At 47.1% G+C, this 15,895-nt stretch overlaps 1 protein-coding gene across 2 annotated transcripts; it reads right to left on the bottom strand.

Moving 5' to 3' along the window:
• Positions 1-2,916: 2,916 nt before the first annotated feature.
• Cytl1 (cytokine like 1) lies at positions 2,917-7,417 on the bottom strand. 2 transcript variants are annotated; one of them, XM_021163624.1, is made up of 5 exons: positions 7,253-7,417; positions 5,459-5,503; positions 5,154-5,282; positions 3,561-3,672; positions 2,917-3,006 (listed from the first exon to the last, which is right to left on the bottom strand). In XM_021163624.1, the coding sequence occupies exons 1-4, from the start codon at positions 7,415-7,417 to the stop codon at positions 3,589-3,591; spliced, it is 423 nt and encodes a 140-aa protein (XP_021019283.1). In that variant the 3' UTR covers positions 2,917-3,006; positions 3,561-3,588. The 2 variants fall into 2 exon arrangements, with proteins under 2 accessions (XP_021019283.1, XP_085692304.1); XM_085836178.1 differs by lacking the exon at positions 2,917-3,006 and having other exon boundaries at positions 3,098-3,672.
• Between the last annotated feature and the right edge of the window lie 8,478 nt (positions 7,418-15,895).

Here is a 15,895-nt window from a genome sequence, read left to right as displayed (position 1 = left end):
AGTGGAGTAGCGGGGTAGCCTGGAGCCTTGAGCTGGGAAAGGTAGATGCTCCAGGACCGGCAGGCAGTTGAGGGTGGGTGCTTCCCCACCCACACTCCCTTCATCCTGCCCAGGTCTCCATGTGCTATACAGGCTTCACCACACCAGTTACTCAGTGCACCAGTTCAACGTTGACATCATCCAGAAACACCCAGGCAGACCCCAAAATGATTAGTAGGAACAGGAAGCCAGAATCTCCTCCATGGGGAAGAAATCTCTCGATTGGGAACCCCAGGGTGACCATTTCAGTGGCTTCCCTGTCATTTCTGCTGGATTCCCGATTTGATGATATCATCTATCTGCTACTCGCGATTTGCCCTTCTGCCTTTGCTCACTATGAACTTAGCAAGCTTACTAAGCACAGCCATCTCCAGAGCATTCTCCAGATAGAACAGTAGGGTGGGGACTGGGAAGGTGGTTCAGTTTGGTAAAGTGATTGTTGAGGACAGGTACATATATCTGTAACCCTAGTGCTGGGGACATGGCTCTGGTGACAAGTGGAGTGTCTAGGTAGTCTAGCCAAACAGGTGAGCCCCAGGCTCAGTGAGATTCCCTAGTTCAAAATATAAGGTGGAGAGTGACTTGAGGAATACTTTCAACATTGACATCTGTCCTCGACATGCAGTGGCTGGAGAATTGCAAGCTGGTGTCTCACTTGCTTTGATCTGGACGTTCAGGGAGCTCGAAGACAATGACTCCGTGAGTGACGGGTAACAGGAAATGGCAGAGAATCAGATACTCCACAGTTAGCAACAAGAAATGCTGCACGGAGATCTGCTGGTTCCGATGCACTGGGTTGAAAAGCTTGACCTCCGTTTTAACTGACAGGTACCAAGTTTTCTGCTAGGAGGGGAACGGACTCTCCTTTCTGTGATCCCGCAGATGGTTTGGGAACAGAAGACTCTGCCTGGATGGGCCTGACCGGCACTTGTGTTGTTCATATCCCAACTCTACCATGTTTTCCACATTGGAGCCTCATGCCTGTGCCTTTGCCCCACTATAGCTCACCAGTTTTAAAACCTGGAATCCTCTGAGAAATCCAACCCCCACCATCTCCTCCCAAACTCACATGCTCCTTCTTCTGCTGTCCCTGAGTCTGTGACCATCTCCATCTCCTTGGGTAGCTGTAGAAAGGAGCCTGTTACTTTTCATTTTGGTTTCTGTTAAGTGAATGACAAGCCCTTGGGAACCATAGAAGAAATGGGCACATAGACATCTGAAACAACGCTTAAGTTAAGCCCAGCCTCAGTGGTCTGCTTCTGCTATTGAGAGATTGAAAAGGGATTATCAGACACTTAGCAAGACTTATCACTCATCTGTATGTCTGGAGTCGCGTCTCTACCACCTGTTAGTGGGGCTCGATGCTAACTTTGAATTTGAGAATTTCCTGTGACCGGAGACGATGTTTGATAATGTCTTTTCTACCCAGCAATGCCATGGGGAAGATTCAATAAGGTTGAGGGTACCCTGTTCCAGGCATAGTGCATCCATATGTCAATGGTGGTGATGGAGTCACAAAAAAGTTATTTTCCATTGTGTATAGACTGGTGTATATCTCTGGCAACTGTAAGTGTGACCTTATTTGGATGTAGAATCTGTGCAAAGGCTATCAAATTAAGATGGTATTGAGGGCTAGGAGCTCAAAGAAGTGGCAGTGTGCTTACTTGAGGTCGTAGTGGGTAATGGTGGGCCATAGCTCAACAATTAGTGTCCATGAAAGGAAAGAGATACTGGGACATAGCAAGATATCTGTATTGAGGGGAGACTGGGGTGACTTGTTTAAGAACCACTGTGGCCACCTGCATAAGTAGCTGTACCTAAGAGGTTGGGAGACGCTCCAACTTCTGCTGGAGACACAGTGTCCCTTTGGATTTTACCACTGGGAACTGGGCCAACACGGTACCCACGGGGAAGGCAGTACCCTGTCACAAGGCTCAGCTCTTACACATCTGGTATGGGCATTGAAGGAATCTAATGGTGGGTTGAGTGACTTGCCTTGCCATAGCAGTAGAAAGCAAGGGAGAATTTGATGTTGGATTTTAAAGAATACCCACTCTGCTGCATCTCAGCCCAGAGCATAGCTTCTTGCACCACAAACCCACACATTTCTCTGATAAAAAGTCATGTCTGTGTCACTTTGTTGCATTTGTCCTATGACACTGGCAGAATGAGTGTTACCAAGGCTATCTTCAGAATCATCTGAGAGCCAGAGTATCTGAGATCCCAACAATAGCCTGACTTGTCTGTACAGCTCAGATCTTGATATGACACAAACCACACATGGGAATATCCCCGGGACCCAGGGGCTTTGCTGAGTCTATTGCTGGGTTCCTAAGTTAAGGAAATCAAGCCGGGCAGTGGTGGTGCACGTCTTTAATCCCAGCATTTGGGAGGCAGAGGCAAGCAGATTTCTGAGTTCAAGGCCAGCCTGGTCTACAGAATGAGTTCCAGGACAGCCAGGTCTACACAGAGAAACCCTGTCTCAAAAAACAAAACAAAACAAAACAAAACAAAACAAAACAAAACAAAACAAAACAAACTAACAAAAAAGTTAAGGAAATCAATGTGTTTTTACCTGCAGGGACCAGTATGGGGAGAGCATGGGTTTTAGGATCTCCAGGCTTGGCATCAACCAAGCTCCCCACTCAACAGCTGGTGACCTTGAGCAAGTCAAGTCACTCAACACACCATTATTTTCCTTCAATATCCATCCCAGATATGTAAGAGCTGAGCCTTGTGACTGGGGCACTTGTGACAGGGTAGTGCCCTCCCACCCCCGTGGGTACAGTGCAATCTCTTCCCAATGGTTACATCCAAAGGGACATTATGTCACTAGAAGAAGTTAGAGCATCTCACAACCTCTTAGGTACAGCCATTTATACATGTAGGGTGAAGCAGACTGAGACATGGGCTTGATGGAGAAGAATCAACAACTGCATCATGGGAAGGTGCATCACAGCAGGTGCTCTGCGGAAAAGTGAGGAAAACCCATCTATGGCCACTGTGAAGTAAGACAGCAGCACCCCTCCTCCTCACGACAGAGGTTTATTTGGTTTTCATCACCCTTCAGTGAAAGGGTGGCTCGTTTACACTACATAAAAGCCTTGTAAATGTATCGCAAAAGCAGTAAAAACACTTTAAAATGAGAAAGAGGCAGGAAAGCTTGCACAGGAAGAAGGAAGCATAAAGTTGAAGGCCCTGTAGGTGTAAGCAGAGACCAGACAGAAGAGTGGTCCCATTATTTCATTAAAACAGTCACAAAGGCATGAGATTTTGCTGTTCCTAAGGTGCTTGCTCTCCAAAGAGAAGCCAGTGTGCACTTTCCTCTTTGTGCCTCTGATATTCCAATGAGACACCTAGGAGCTGAGCTTCCAACCTGTGCACAAAGCATGCCCAGAGGTAGGACCCTCACTGGTGTTTCAGAAGCTAGAGAGACATGTGGCAGGTCTAACAGAGGCACTAAAAGTAGACCTCGGTGTGTGTGGGGGGTGTAACTCTGGACAACTGGCCCAACTTCAGACCTCTGGGTTGTTCTTCTGGTCCACCTGCTTAGCTCTGCCAGTCTGGAGGACCCGTGGCCTCGGGAATTGGGTATTCTAAGGCACTGCAGTCATCTGAGAGGAATACCAAGTCCTGGAAAAGACAAGCAAGCACTGTTGCCGCCGGTGTCTCTGGAGCATGTAGGCAATGCTAGGTCTGCTGTCACCTCCCAAGGCTGTCTGAGCATCCCTGGTGCGTAGAAATATACCTCTGTGCCAAGGAGGGCAGGCACTTTCCCTTTTCACATTCTCATTGGCATTTACTCAGGCTTTGGTTGACCAGATGGACATATGACTGGGTGGGTGCATAGGATGAATGGGTGTAGCCACTCCAGAACCAGTTCCCACCTCCAGCCACTCCAGGCAGTGCACACTGTGCACCAGAAGGCACTCTGCTAATGTCACCTTCCCTTCTCCACAACAAACCAGGGGAGTTCAGGAGCGAAAAGGGATGTCATAGGGAAAGCGTCAGCAAGCTAAGAACTCGTGGTGGTGGTGGTGGGATGCTTACTTGGCTAGGCTGGTGTCTTCATGTGTACACAGGTACTCCCCCATGCATTTCCCCTCATACGCAGACATACACATACACAAGGGGGAGACTGAGGAGATAACTCAGTAGGCAAACCCATGTTCTGCACAAGCTTGAAGACCTGAGTTTAATTTCCAGGACCCATGTAAGAGGCTGTGCAAGGCTATGCATGTTTAATGCCAGTATTGTGGGGGGGGATATTTGGGGTTTATTGTCTGCCAGCTTAGCTCAAGGAAACAGGCAGAGAATATCACAGCAAGACACTTGATGTCCTCCTGCTGGACTCCACTTGTCAATATATACCACGCAGTCATATTCTGTGTGTGTGTGTGTGTGTGTGTGTGTCTGTCTCTCTCTCTCTCTCTCTCTCTCTCACACACACACACACACACACAGAGAAAGAGAAAGAGAGAGAGAGAGAGAGAGAGAGAGAGAGAGAGAGAGAGAGAGAGAGAGAGAGAGAGGCACACCAGTATTTTTTTTTTTAGGAACTTAGAATTTAGAATTATACATTTAACTATCTTGCTAGGTATCTTAGCGAGAGAGAGAGTATAAAGTATAAAATGGTCACACTGTAATGGTGTAACTATTGGGACCCTTCCTCTGATGTTACCAGATGGGACTCTTAAGTCCAAGCTCACATCTGATGTGTGAAGAAGTGCTCTCACAGGGAAGGAAAAAAGGACACTACTCAACAGTATTTGGGGCTGGATCATGGGATAAGAGTGTTAACTCTCTGTGCCTGCCTCCCAACTACCAGCTCCACACACACACACACACACACACACACACACACACACACACGTAGATGCTCCTTCAGAAAGTGTCCTCTGGCTACCTCTGACTTTTGCACTTTTCCTTGTCTATGGAGTGGTCTAGGAGTGAGCCACCCATGTGACATCCATGTGCAGCTATGGGAGGTTGAGGGGGCCCAATCTGAGTCCTGCTCACTTAACAAGGGTGACTATTGTTATAGAAAGGTTGCTTGGACTGGAAGTCCTTCCCTCTGCCCTCCTTCCAACCCTCCCAGTCTTCAAGTGCCTCACCCGCCTGCAGAAGGAGTTCATGATGGTATATAGCTTCCGCACTCTGTCCTTCAGAGTGTCCACTTCGGCCATCTTCCAGCACTGAGGAGAAGCCACGAAGTCTCTCAGCTTGGCCAGCACACAGTAGTTCTGAGAGTGGGAACAAGAGAGGGCTATGGGAGAACGGGGAGCCGGAGGGCCAGGGACTGAGCTCATGAGTCCCCTAACATCACATTTCCCCAACTCTGGCTGCTCCCTCAAGCCAGCAGCAGAGGTAGTTCATATCCACTCCACCCCACCCACCCCACCAGGAAACACTCTCTTACATGGATGTCCAGGTAAAGCCGGGGCAAGTACCTCACACAGGAATCCTGCAGGAAGAAAGCAAGTGAATGGGCCACCATAGGGACAGCTTAGTCACAGTCTGCACCCTGACAGCTGCCCCCAGACAGTGGCCCCAGAGCTTTGATTTTTCTTGATACCATGGCACCCACAGAACTTCTTGAATTGTGACACATTCTCTCCCAGAATTTTACATCAGAGCATAGCCTTTACAATACTGTGGGTGAGAACACTATTTTACACAAACACACATGTACAGGCATGCACAAACATACATAGGACATTATATGGTACTGTAGATATGAGGTGTTCATATATGTGAAAACTGGTTTTATAGCAGCTTTTCATATGAAAATTATATGCATAAATATATTTTATATATTTATCTATGTAAAAGCTTTAAGCTATAACATAGACACAACCAAGTCTGTAAGATATAACACCTCGCTATAAAGAAGTATGGTGTGTGTGTGTGTGTATGTGTGTGTGTGTGTGTGTGTGTGTGTGTGTGTGTGTAGGACCAAAGGCCTGCATATCTAGTGCCCTTCCCTCTATGAGACTCTGTGTGACCTGGAGCTGCTGTCTTCCTTCTTTATGACTTAGTTCCTCATCTGTGAATTAGAAGGCTGAGTGTATTGTCTTCCACTTGGTCCCACTCTGTGGCTTTTAGCCTCTGATCTTACCCTCTAGCACCATATGCCCCTAAGATCAGTGCTGTGTCTGTTTCATGGTAAGAATTAAGGATACAGCTGTCTAAAGTGTTGCGCAAAAGAACATAAGTTTACTGGATGGTGGAGTTAATAAGTAGCTTGCAAAGCTATCAGTGCTAGGAAATCCATATTTTACCACTGATGCCACCACCACCACCACCACCACCACCACCACCACCACCACCACCACCACCACCAAGGAACTTGCAGAGTGGTTGCTGTCCTCCAATTGCTATAGCAGCGATTGCCTCTAGGTGGCAAGCTTACAAATACTATTTCTCGTGGTCTTTTGTGCATTTTCCTATTGTTCTACGTCTACCCTGTTGAATCTCGAGATAGTAATGAATGCAATTTAACTTTTGAAAAGAAAATTCAAAGTGTTAAGATAATCTGAGGTCCAACACCCGAGGAACGTTGGGTCTGTTTGAAGCATGTGCAAGCAGCTGGGTGACACCTTTGAAGTTTACCCAGGCTCGGTGGAGTCCGGTGGGTTTTGCTTCTATTAAAGAGAAGCATGATGAGCACCTTGCCTCTCTCCCCTTGCAGTACCCATCAGGAGACTCCCCTGAGTTCCTGGAGTCTTCGTCTGAGGATAGGGCTAACAGCTTTAACACTTGTCCGTTTCCCTGTGGTCAATGGATCTTTCAGCGCCTGTCACACCCAGGGAGATGTGGTTAGCACCTCTCTTTACAGAGAAGGAAGCTGAGACAGAGGGCTGAGTAGTTGTCCCATAATTCCTCAGCAGATAAGGAGTATATCACCCCCTTAGCATACATTGTTGGTCATCAGGCTAAAGACTGAACCTAAAGAAGCTTAATTTATTAGTTATGTGCAACTCTGAATTCCTAGACTCTGTAGTGATCTGGTATTTAAAAAAATTTTATCATCTATCTATCTATCTATCTATCTATCTATCTATCTATCTATCTATCTATCATCTATCTATCTATCTATCTATCTATCTATCTATCTATCTATCTAATCTATCTATCTATCTATCTATCTATCTATCTATCTATCTATCTATCTATCTATTTTCCCAAGGCAAAAGGCAAGTGAGGAACTTACCTCAGGCTCTGCAGCCTGCAGGCTCTGGAAGTCTGCCATGATCTCACGGCTCAGGGTCAGCATCCGAGAGTAGCAGGTGGGGGGCGCGGACTGTACTGCCAGAGGCCAGGCTATCACCACCACCACCACCACCACCAGCAACAGAGGTAGTGTCTTTGGTGACATGGTGCCTGGTGCCTACTGCTGGGTCAGCTGCCCCTTTTAAATAGCCGTTGAGGGGATATCGAGGGCTCAGGCTCCCAACCTTTTTCCTGTGGGGCCCCTGCCAGGGCCAGGCATCCAAGGAGGGTGGAACTAAGGATGTGACACGCCCAGCCCATAGGGTCTGGGACACTGGATTCTTTCAGAAAGAAGCTGTAATGAGGGGGCGGGTGCATAGTTGGGGGGCTGGAGGTACCTAGAAAGGAAGCAGGCATTCACTTTCCACCAGGAATTTCTGTCAGGACAGAAAGAGCAGTTGAGAGGGTCGGAGAGGAAGCAGGGAGAGATGGAAGAATGGGAGACTGGATCAGAGGCCAGGAAGGGCAGTGTTGCCCCTGAGTCAGAGTGAGAACTGCTTCCTAAGGCTGGCTGATCTCCTGGAGCAGAATTCGGGGTAAAGGAGGACTAGGGTGCCCCTAATCCTTCAAGTCTGCTGGGCAGGACAATATTTAAGGTTGGAGTCCACCAGACTGCATATAGTCATCCGTAGAGCAGCCACTAAACATGATGGAGACTGTTGGATGAAGCTCTGGGTCTGGAGGAGAAGCTTCCTCGGAACCTCTGGCTCTCTGCTGTGTGGCCACCACTGAGTCCCCACTGCAGGCTCCAGAGGACAGAGAGGGGAAAGCTTGTATCTTTTTAGGGCTGAAACAGTATCGAAGGGGAAAGCACTGTCTTTGGAGGGGCAGACTGTCTCTATCCCCTATCTGGCCACAGCCTTGAATCAATTTCTTTATTCATCTTCACTTCCCTACCAAGTGCAATGGATTGACAAGTGTCCCCAGCTCAGGCCACAGTATAGAAGAGTCAGGTTGCTGCATGGGCCAGCAGAGCTTGTGCCAGGAACATTGCCACACCAGGAGTCACCAAGACTCCTGAGCTAATGTTATGGCCTCTGCCAAAGCCTGACCCTGCCATAGGAGGGAAAGTGTTCCAAGGGGTGAGGGTGGTACTCACAGGACCCTGATTATTGCTTAGATACCAGCACCCATCAGGGTAACCACAGATGCAGGTGCCATGCTTCACAGTAAAGCAGCGTGGTGTGTGGGTAACTCTAGTCCCTAGACAACTAGAGGGTCTCTGTGGAGTATGATAGCGGGTAGTGGTGCCACAGCTGTAGACCCATGTCTGGATCTGCCTGGTACCAAACCTCAGAGACTTGGCTGAGCTGCCCATGTGGTGACCTCAGTGACAGAAACAGAGCATAGCGTCCTGGATGCAGGCAGAACTGAGGTAGCCACAAGGATGGATGAATACCTGGCCCCGTGTTTGTGGGAGAAGCCCTCCCCAGACTGGGCGCCTGTTCCCTATTTGTAAACAGGTGGCTTCACCCTGGGCAATGTCTGCCATCACTGCCAGTCCCCACAATTTGTTTATCTATTTCCTGGTCAGAGCCATGGGTAGAGATCATTAGCAGCCCCTTCCTGTTTTGTAGGCAGCAGTGTGCTCCCTAAAATATTTCAAAGAGTTGACCTTGGACCTGGGGCAAGTGTGGTGGGGGCGGATCACCAAACAGTTCCTTTTCCCTGCATGTGGAGTCTGCATGCTCTGGCCTTCCTGGTTCAGGGTCTGTGTGGCTCCTGGCAAGTACATCCCCTGGCCGAGGTCGTTTGAAATGCCACAGGACTTCTGAGTGTGTATAACACAGACCCTAAATCCAGGACACAGAGAAAACCAAACCCAGGCTCCAAACAAGTTCCCCTATAGCATTTGATGTCACAGCGCTGGGAAGATAAATCTTCAGTGTGTTTGAGCTGAGACACATGTGTCGCTGGAAGCCTGCTCCTGCTCCTCCAGGATACCATGTGAAGCCCTGAGCAGAGCTACTGTTATGATTCACATGATGTTCCAAGGTGGCTTTTAGGCAGGACACTCAGAAATCACTCTGTAAAATGACACGTTGGCAGATGGGGAGCCTTCTCTACTCCCCCAGAACTGAATAAGCTCTCCAGATCATTTCCTGGGAAGACACAGCTGAGAAGGGACAGACTCTGTGGAGGTCAAGGACTCTCCTGGTGCACACGGGATATTATATCCTTTCTGTGGGTACAGGGACACCCTGTGTCCTGAGCAAGAGATGGTTTCTGTGTCCTTAAGGACTATTCCTCCTCTAGAATAGAGCACCATCGTGTGTGTGTGTGTGTGTGTGTGTGTGTGTGTGTGTGTGTGTGTGTGTGTGTATGTGTGTATGAGTGCACATGGGTGTGTGCCCATTTGTGTGCATGTATATGTTTATGTGCCTGTGGAGGCTAGGAGTCAATATCAGGTCCCTTTTCCAGTCACTCCCCACTTGATTGATTGATTGATTGATTGATTGATTGAGGCAGGGTTTCTCATCGACCTGGAGCTCACCAATTCAGCTAGACTGGCTGGCCATTGAGCTGCAGGGGTCATTGAGTCTCTGCATTCCCATCACTGGGATTCCAGGCATGTAATCATCGCTTTTTTATGTGAATGTTGGGTTGTCATACTTACATGGGAACTTTACTGACTGAGCCATCTCCCCAGCCATGGAGAGCTGATGCTTTCATCTTGATGTGTGTGTGTCTTAAGGCTGTTCTTGTTATACAAACATCAGAACACAAGTATGCTAAGAAACCTACATAATATATATGTGTGACCACTTCCCCTTTCCCCTTTACTCCTGTCCCAGATGCCCTGGAGGCATCTGTGTTTTTTGGGAATTATGTTCAAACACACACACATACATGTACAGCCTACTCAAATATCTCACCACAATGCCTCCAAACCCTTTCCCCATATTTCTGTGGCTCCTTTAGCACAGTAGGTTGTTCCAATAATAAGGGCATCGAAGGAGTCCTTATTCCACCCACTACAGTGTCTTAGATGAGGTTCAGAACTCTTCAGACCTTATTCCTACCAACAATGCTGCAGAGAGATAGAGCCTGAGGCTGGCTGAGCAGGTACCAGTTATCTTCTCAAGTAGATTCTTGCTGTATATGTCAGGCACAGTGGCTGTGCTGGATGAAATGGTGAACCAAAGGGATTCTGATGCCTTCACAGAGGGGACATATCAAGCAAGGAGTGTAACAGCAGAAACAAGCTTGTAGCAGCTGCATCCTATTTTAGACTTGAGGAATGTGGAGAGTGTAGAGGTGTGTGTGTGTGTGTGTGTGTGTGTGTGTATGTGTGTGTGTGTCTGTGTGTCTGTGTGTGTGTGTGTGTGTTGATTGGAATGTGCAATTTTGAATGTGCAATGTCCTCCACAGGTCCACATGTTCAAACACCTGTTTCCCAGCAGGTGGCACTGTTTAAGTGGTTGTGGAGCCTTTAGGAAGTGGAGCATAGCTGCTGGAAGTCCACAGTGGTAGTAGACCCTTGAGGGTTCCCTCTTTACTTCCTGGTTTGTTTGCTTTGTGAGGCACTCTGACACAGGTTCCTACTGCTTAGTTGAGCAGCTTTTTTTCCCCTGTGACTGTCCTGCCATGACGGATGGACTGAAGTACTCCTAAACCGTGAACTATGATCAGCTTTCTTCCTATGAGGCCACTGAAGGTACACACAGCCCTATAGGCCTTCAGGTATTTGGTTGCCATGGTGAGAAGAGGCACTGGTGTGGGGTGGAGGCCTAGAGCTCATCATAGTGCTCGTTCTGCTCATGGGAAGAGAACTCCCCCAGCTTAACTCCCAAATGTCTTTTGTGCTCCTTTCTAAGCACCACAATGAACTGTAATCACCCTGCACTTATGAAGAGGGGCTTACGTTGCAAAAGCTATGTCCTCAGGAATAGACTATGAACCTTCTCAAAGAACCAAATAAGATTATATTGTTTGTAAATTCCCTAGATTTGGGTATTTTATTATAGTTAGAGAAAGTGGGTGATGGCGTTATGCATTCTCTGTCTGTGACTTTGTGTTTTCAGGGCTTTGGTCCTTTTTAGCCATTCTGGAGGAAGACTACTTGGCCTTCCTCTTGTCTGTTCAGATAGGCATATTCTAACCAATGATCCTGGTGGCCAAGGAAATGTTCTTTCCTCAGCCACAAGGGGTTATGGGAAAGTCCTGGGAGAACCATAAGAAACAGGAAGTCACTATTTGCTCTGGCCCTGTGTAACTTGGCTGGAACACAAAATAGCCTTCCCACATGCTCCCTGTGCTCCTGTCCTATGATGAGGACGTCTAAGGTTGAAATGGCCAGGCCAGTATCAGTGCTTCTCTGTTATCTCATCCCCAGCCTGTGAGCATCATGGTCAGTGATGGAGGGGTCCAGGGCAGGAGAGGGTACACAGTGTCAAAGCCAGCACTAGAAGCCACCTCCAAGGTAAAGAGCCACTGCTGGGTGTCCCCACTTTTCCTGTAATTAAAATAAAAACCCAATGATTGGTGGGTGGACAGTCAGTTGGTCCTGGGGTGGAACAGGCAGTCCAGTCAGCCAGGATCAAGTTTGCAGGCTCCTATTGATGACAGCATCCCTATGTTTATGGGACATGTTTTGGAGCTATGACTGTGTGGCTCTTGGCAAAGCCAAGTGGAAAGTTGACCCACCCAGTCCCAAGTGAAGGAATAAAGACAAACACTCAGCTCTGCTGTGGGCAGGGAGTTTTGAAAACATCGTCTTTTGGAAGAAAGAACTCCAAATGCCCCCAAACATAGGTTCAGGCTCTAACGGGCAGTGGCCATAAGAGAAGTGCTTTCCCAACATTTCTCACAGTGTTGTTTCTACAGAGAGGTCACGGCAAAAGTCTTTCCAGAGGAGGCCTGGCTTAGTTCTGTGAAAGACTGTGGACTTCAGTAATGACCTCACTTCTGTTATTGCCAGACCATGCCATGGGCCTTGTCATTACTAGACTTTCCCAAATGCAGGGGCCTACTACATCAAACACAATGAGACACTGTCAAGGTAAAACCACTAAGAAGCCACTGGATTGGTGATTAGGACTCCCTGAGGGTGCCAGTCAGCAGATATATCTTCATTCCTGCACTTAGGCCAGGAAGGAGCACCCTTAGACCACTGAAAGTACACACAGACCTGTAGACTGTTCTATTCAATAGACGGTGCAGGAGCTGATGGATATTTTGTCTATCACAAGCTTCCAGAGCCTGTGTGTGCTCTGTGTGTATATGAGTATCTAGCTATGATAGTGGAGACACATATGCATGTTTGATGTATGTATTATATATCTCTACTGTCTATCATCTGCCTGCCTATTTATCTATCCCTTACATCTTATATCTAACATTTTTATAATCTACCATTTTCCTATCTGTCATCCACCTACTGGTTCATTTATTATATGCCTGTCTTTTTACCTCTGATCTATTTATCATCTATCTTTTTACCTAACTATATGTCTTTCCATCTTTCTGTCTATCTTTCTATCTATTCATCTCTGTCTATCTATCTATCTATCTATCTATCTATCTATCTATCTATCATCTATCTATCTATCTATCTATCTATCTATCTATCTATCTATCATCTATCTATTATCTGTCTGTCTATCATCAATCATCTGTCTCTCCACCCATCTATCATCTGCATATCTGCCTACTCATGTATCTTAGTCACTGTTCTGTTGCTGTAAAGAGATACCATGACCATGGCAACTTTTATAAAGGAAAGAATTTTTTTTAAATAGATCTTTTTTATTTATTTATTTATTATTATTATATCTAAGTACACTGTAGCTGTCTTCAGATGCACCAGGAAAGGGCATCAGATCTCATTACGGATGGTTGTGAGCCACCATGTGGTTGCTGGGATTTGAACTCAGGACCTTCGGAAGAGCAGTCAGGTGGTCTTACCCACTGAGCCATCTCTCCAGCCCCCAAAGGAAAGAATTTAATAGAGGCTGGCTTACAGTTTCAGAGCTTTAGTCCGGTGTCAACATGGCCAGGAGTATGATGGTCTGCAGGCTGACATGGTGCTGGAGAAGTACCTGAGGGTTCTACATTCTGATCTGCAGACAGTGGAAAAAGAGAAACGCTGGGTCTAGCTTGAAGTATTTTAACACCAAAGGCCACTCCCAGTGACACCCTTCCTCCAACAAGACCACACCTATTCCAACAAAGCCACACCTCCTAATCCCTCTTAAGTAGTGCCACTCCCTAATGACCAAGCATCCTATAGTGACTATTCCTAGTCAAACCACCACACCATATATTAAGAATGGTTGATTTGAAGTAATTGGCTCATGCTTTGGTGGAATCTTGGCACATCCTTAGTTTGTGGGGCATGTGGGCATGTTGGACAGGCTGGGCAGGTGGGTATGTGGGGCAGGTGGGCAGGTTGGCATGTGGGCATGAGGGCAGGTGGGCAAATTGGTAGGTGGGCAAGTGGGATATGTGGGGCAGGTGGTCAGGCAGGCAGGTGAGCAGGCAGGCAGGCGGGCAGACTGGAGGTCCAGAGTAGAGCTGATTGATACCCAGGATACAGAGTTCTTTCCCACTCAGTGGCTCAATCTTTACTGAGCTTTAGACTCACTGCCTAAGGTTCCCTTACTTTATGGCAAGCATTCTGCTGTTTTCAAAATAAATGATTCAAACACTCCTCTTGTCTGAAAAGCACCTCCATAGAAGCCTATGGACATCTGAGCACCATGACAGAGGAAACAGTGTGTAAAACTTGTCACTAGATTGTGTGACCCTGGGTAAGTCCTCAGCCCACTCCTGAGCTTTCTGGTCCATGAGCTGTATTTACTGTGGTGTTTTGGGTCTGTTCTCTAGCTGAAGTGAGGTCTAATTGCCCTTAAAGGCCCACCATGAGATTACTGGGCTCTTTCTGCCATGCTGGGGTGGAGGTGAGAGTTGGAAGTTACAGGCTGTGGTGTGTGCACAGTGCTGGAATGGAGTCTGCACAATGAGCTGTGTTCAGTGCCACACCCAGAAGACCTTCAACTTCTAGGAGGTGCTTGGTCTCTGACTGACTCCCTAAGCTGTGTTGTGAGGATTGAAGCGGGGTTCCCAGGTTATGCACAGCCAGGGACACTCCCCAAAGTCAGCCTTCCCGCACAGTGTCTTTAGAGCACCTAAAATACCTGCAAGGGTGACAGTGCTGCCTCATGTTAGAGTGTTTAGAAGTTGGGTCACTTATTTGCTTTGTCTGTAAGAGGCTGGGTGATGTACCCAACACATTCCTCTCAACAGGTGGACAGCTCTGACACTCTGAGCAGGCAGGTCTGGGTGTCTCTCATTGATGGCATGCTCTTGGCTGGAACCTGAGGCCAAGACTCAGAGCATCTATCTTTTAAAACAATGTTTGCAATTTTTATTTTAATGTGTGTGAGTATTTTGGCTGAACATATATCTGTGTACTTGTTGCCTGCAGAGGCCAGAAGAGGCATTCAGATCCCTGAAACTGGAGTTAAAGGTAGAAATGAACCACCAAGTGGCTCCTGGGATCAAGCCTGGGTCCTCTGGAAGAGCAGCCAGTGCTCGTAACCACGGAGGCGTCTCTCAGCTCTTGAAGCGTCTATCTTTATTTATTTATTTATTATTTTATTTTTAGTTTTTATTTTTTTTATTTTTTAATTTTGAAGCGTCTATCTTTAATGACTCCTTTGGTAACAAATGGAACTCAAGCAAGTACTGTGCACTGTGAAAGATGCCTAGAGCTGTGCTCTCTCCTCCACACTTAGGAAAAAATGCCCTGTGTTAAACTATGCATGGCATGAAATCTACCATGCTTCCACCTTTACTATCCACTACAGTGAGGAGGTTACAGTGCCATGTGGCCATCACTGCTACCATCTCCAGAGCCTTTGCCTTTTCCCTGACTAAATCCTGCTCCCATGAAACACAAACCCCACCTCACCCCCAGCTGTTGCTCCCCAGCTCCTGGCAAGGGCTGTAGAAATTTTACTATTTTAAAGGCCCAGTTTGACTTAAAGGCTTAAACTCAAACCCTGAGCCACAGACTTGCCTCACTGCTCTGCCTGTTCTGCCTGTTTCTAAAGGTGCAACTTCCTGGCATTTTCTCAGTAAGATGGCAACAGCGTTGGTCCCCACACAGGCTCGGAGAGAAGTTGGAAAAGCTTCCTTGGTTTGCCATTTGCCCACAGTGGTAGCCTTGCACACACACACACACACACTTCACCCTGAGCATCAACACTACCCTAGATCACGATAGCAAACATGTCTCTGACCTGTCCTTATCATTGAGTATGAGATCATGCAAACAAACTTTTTTTTTTTTAAAAGATTTATTTATTATTATATCTAAGTACACTGTAGCTGTCTTCAGATGCACCAGAAGAGGACATCAGATCTCATTACAGATGGTTGTGAGCCACCATGTGGTTTCTGGACTTTGACCTCAGGACCTTTGGAAGAGCAGTCGGTGTTCTTAACCACTGAGCCATCTCTCCAGCCCCCCACAAACAAACTTTTGAGGTGATTAACTAGCCCATATACCCAAATCCTCCAATCAGTGCCTGGTATAGGGTAAGCTCTGGGGTTTCCTGTTATATTTTTGTAATGCTAG

The sequence above is a fragment of the Mus caroli genome, unplaced genomic scaffold (assembly GCF_978045245.1).
Source record: "Mus caroli unplaced genomic scaffold, Mus_caroli_1 scaffold_4, whole genome shotgun sequence".
In the NCBI taxonomy this organism is placed as follows: Eukaryota; Metazoa; Chordata; class Mammalia; order Rodentia; family Muridae; genus Mus; species Mus caroli.
This window is presented reverse-complemented; position numbering and strand designations above follow the sequence as displayed.

Excerpts from the sequence above, each read along its gene's own strand:
- Cytl1 (XM_021163624.1), bottom strand. The coding sequence starts at position 7,417 with ATGTCACCAAAGACACTACCTCTGTTGCTGGTGGTGGTGGTGGTGGTG. Across the intron at positions 5,504-7,252 it reads TGCAGGCTGCAGAGCCTGAG|GATTCCTGTGTGAGGTACTT; the intron begins GTAAGTTCCTCA and ends TTCTTCCTGCAG. Across the intron at positions 5,283-5,458 it reads GGCTTTACCTGGACATCCAT|AACTACTGTGTGCTGGCCAA; the intron begins GTAAGAGAGTGT and ends TCCCACTCTCAG.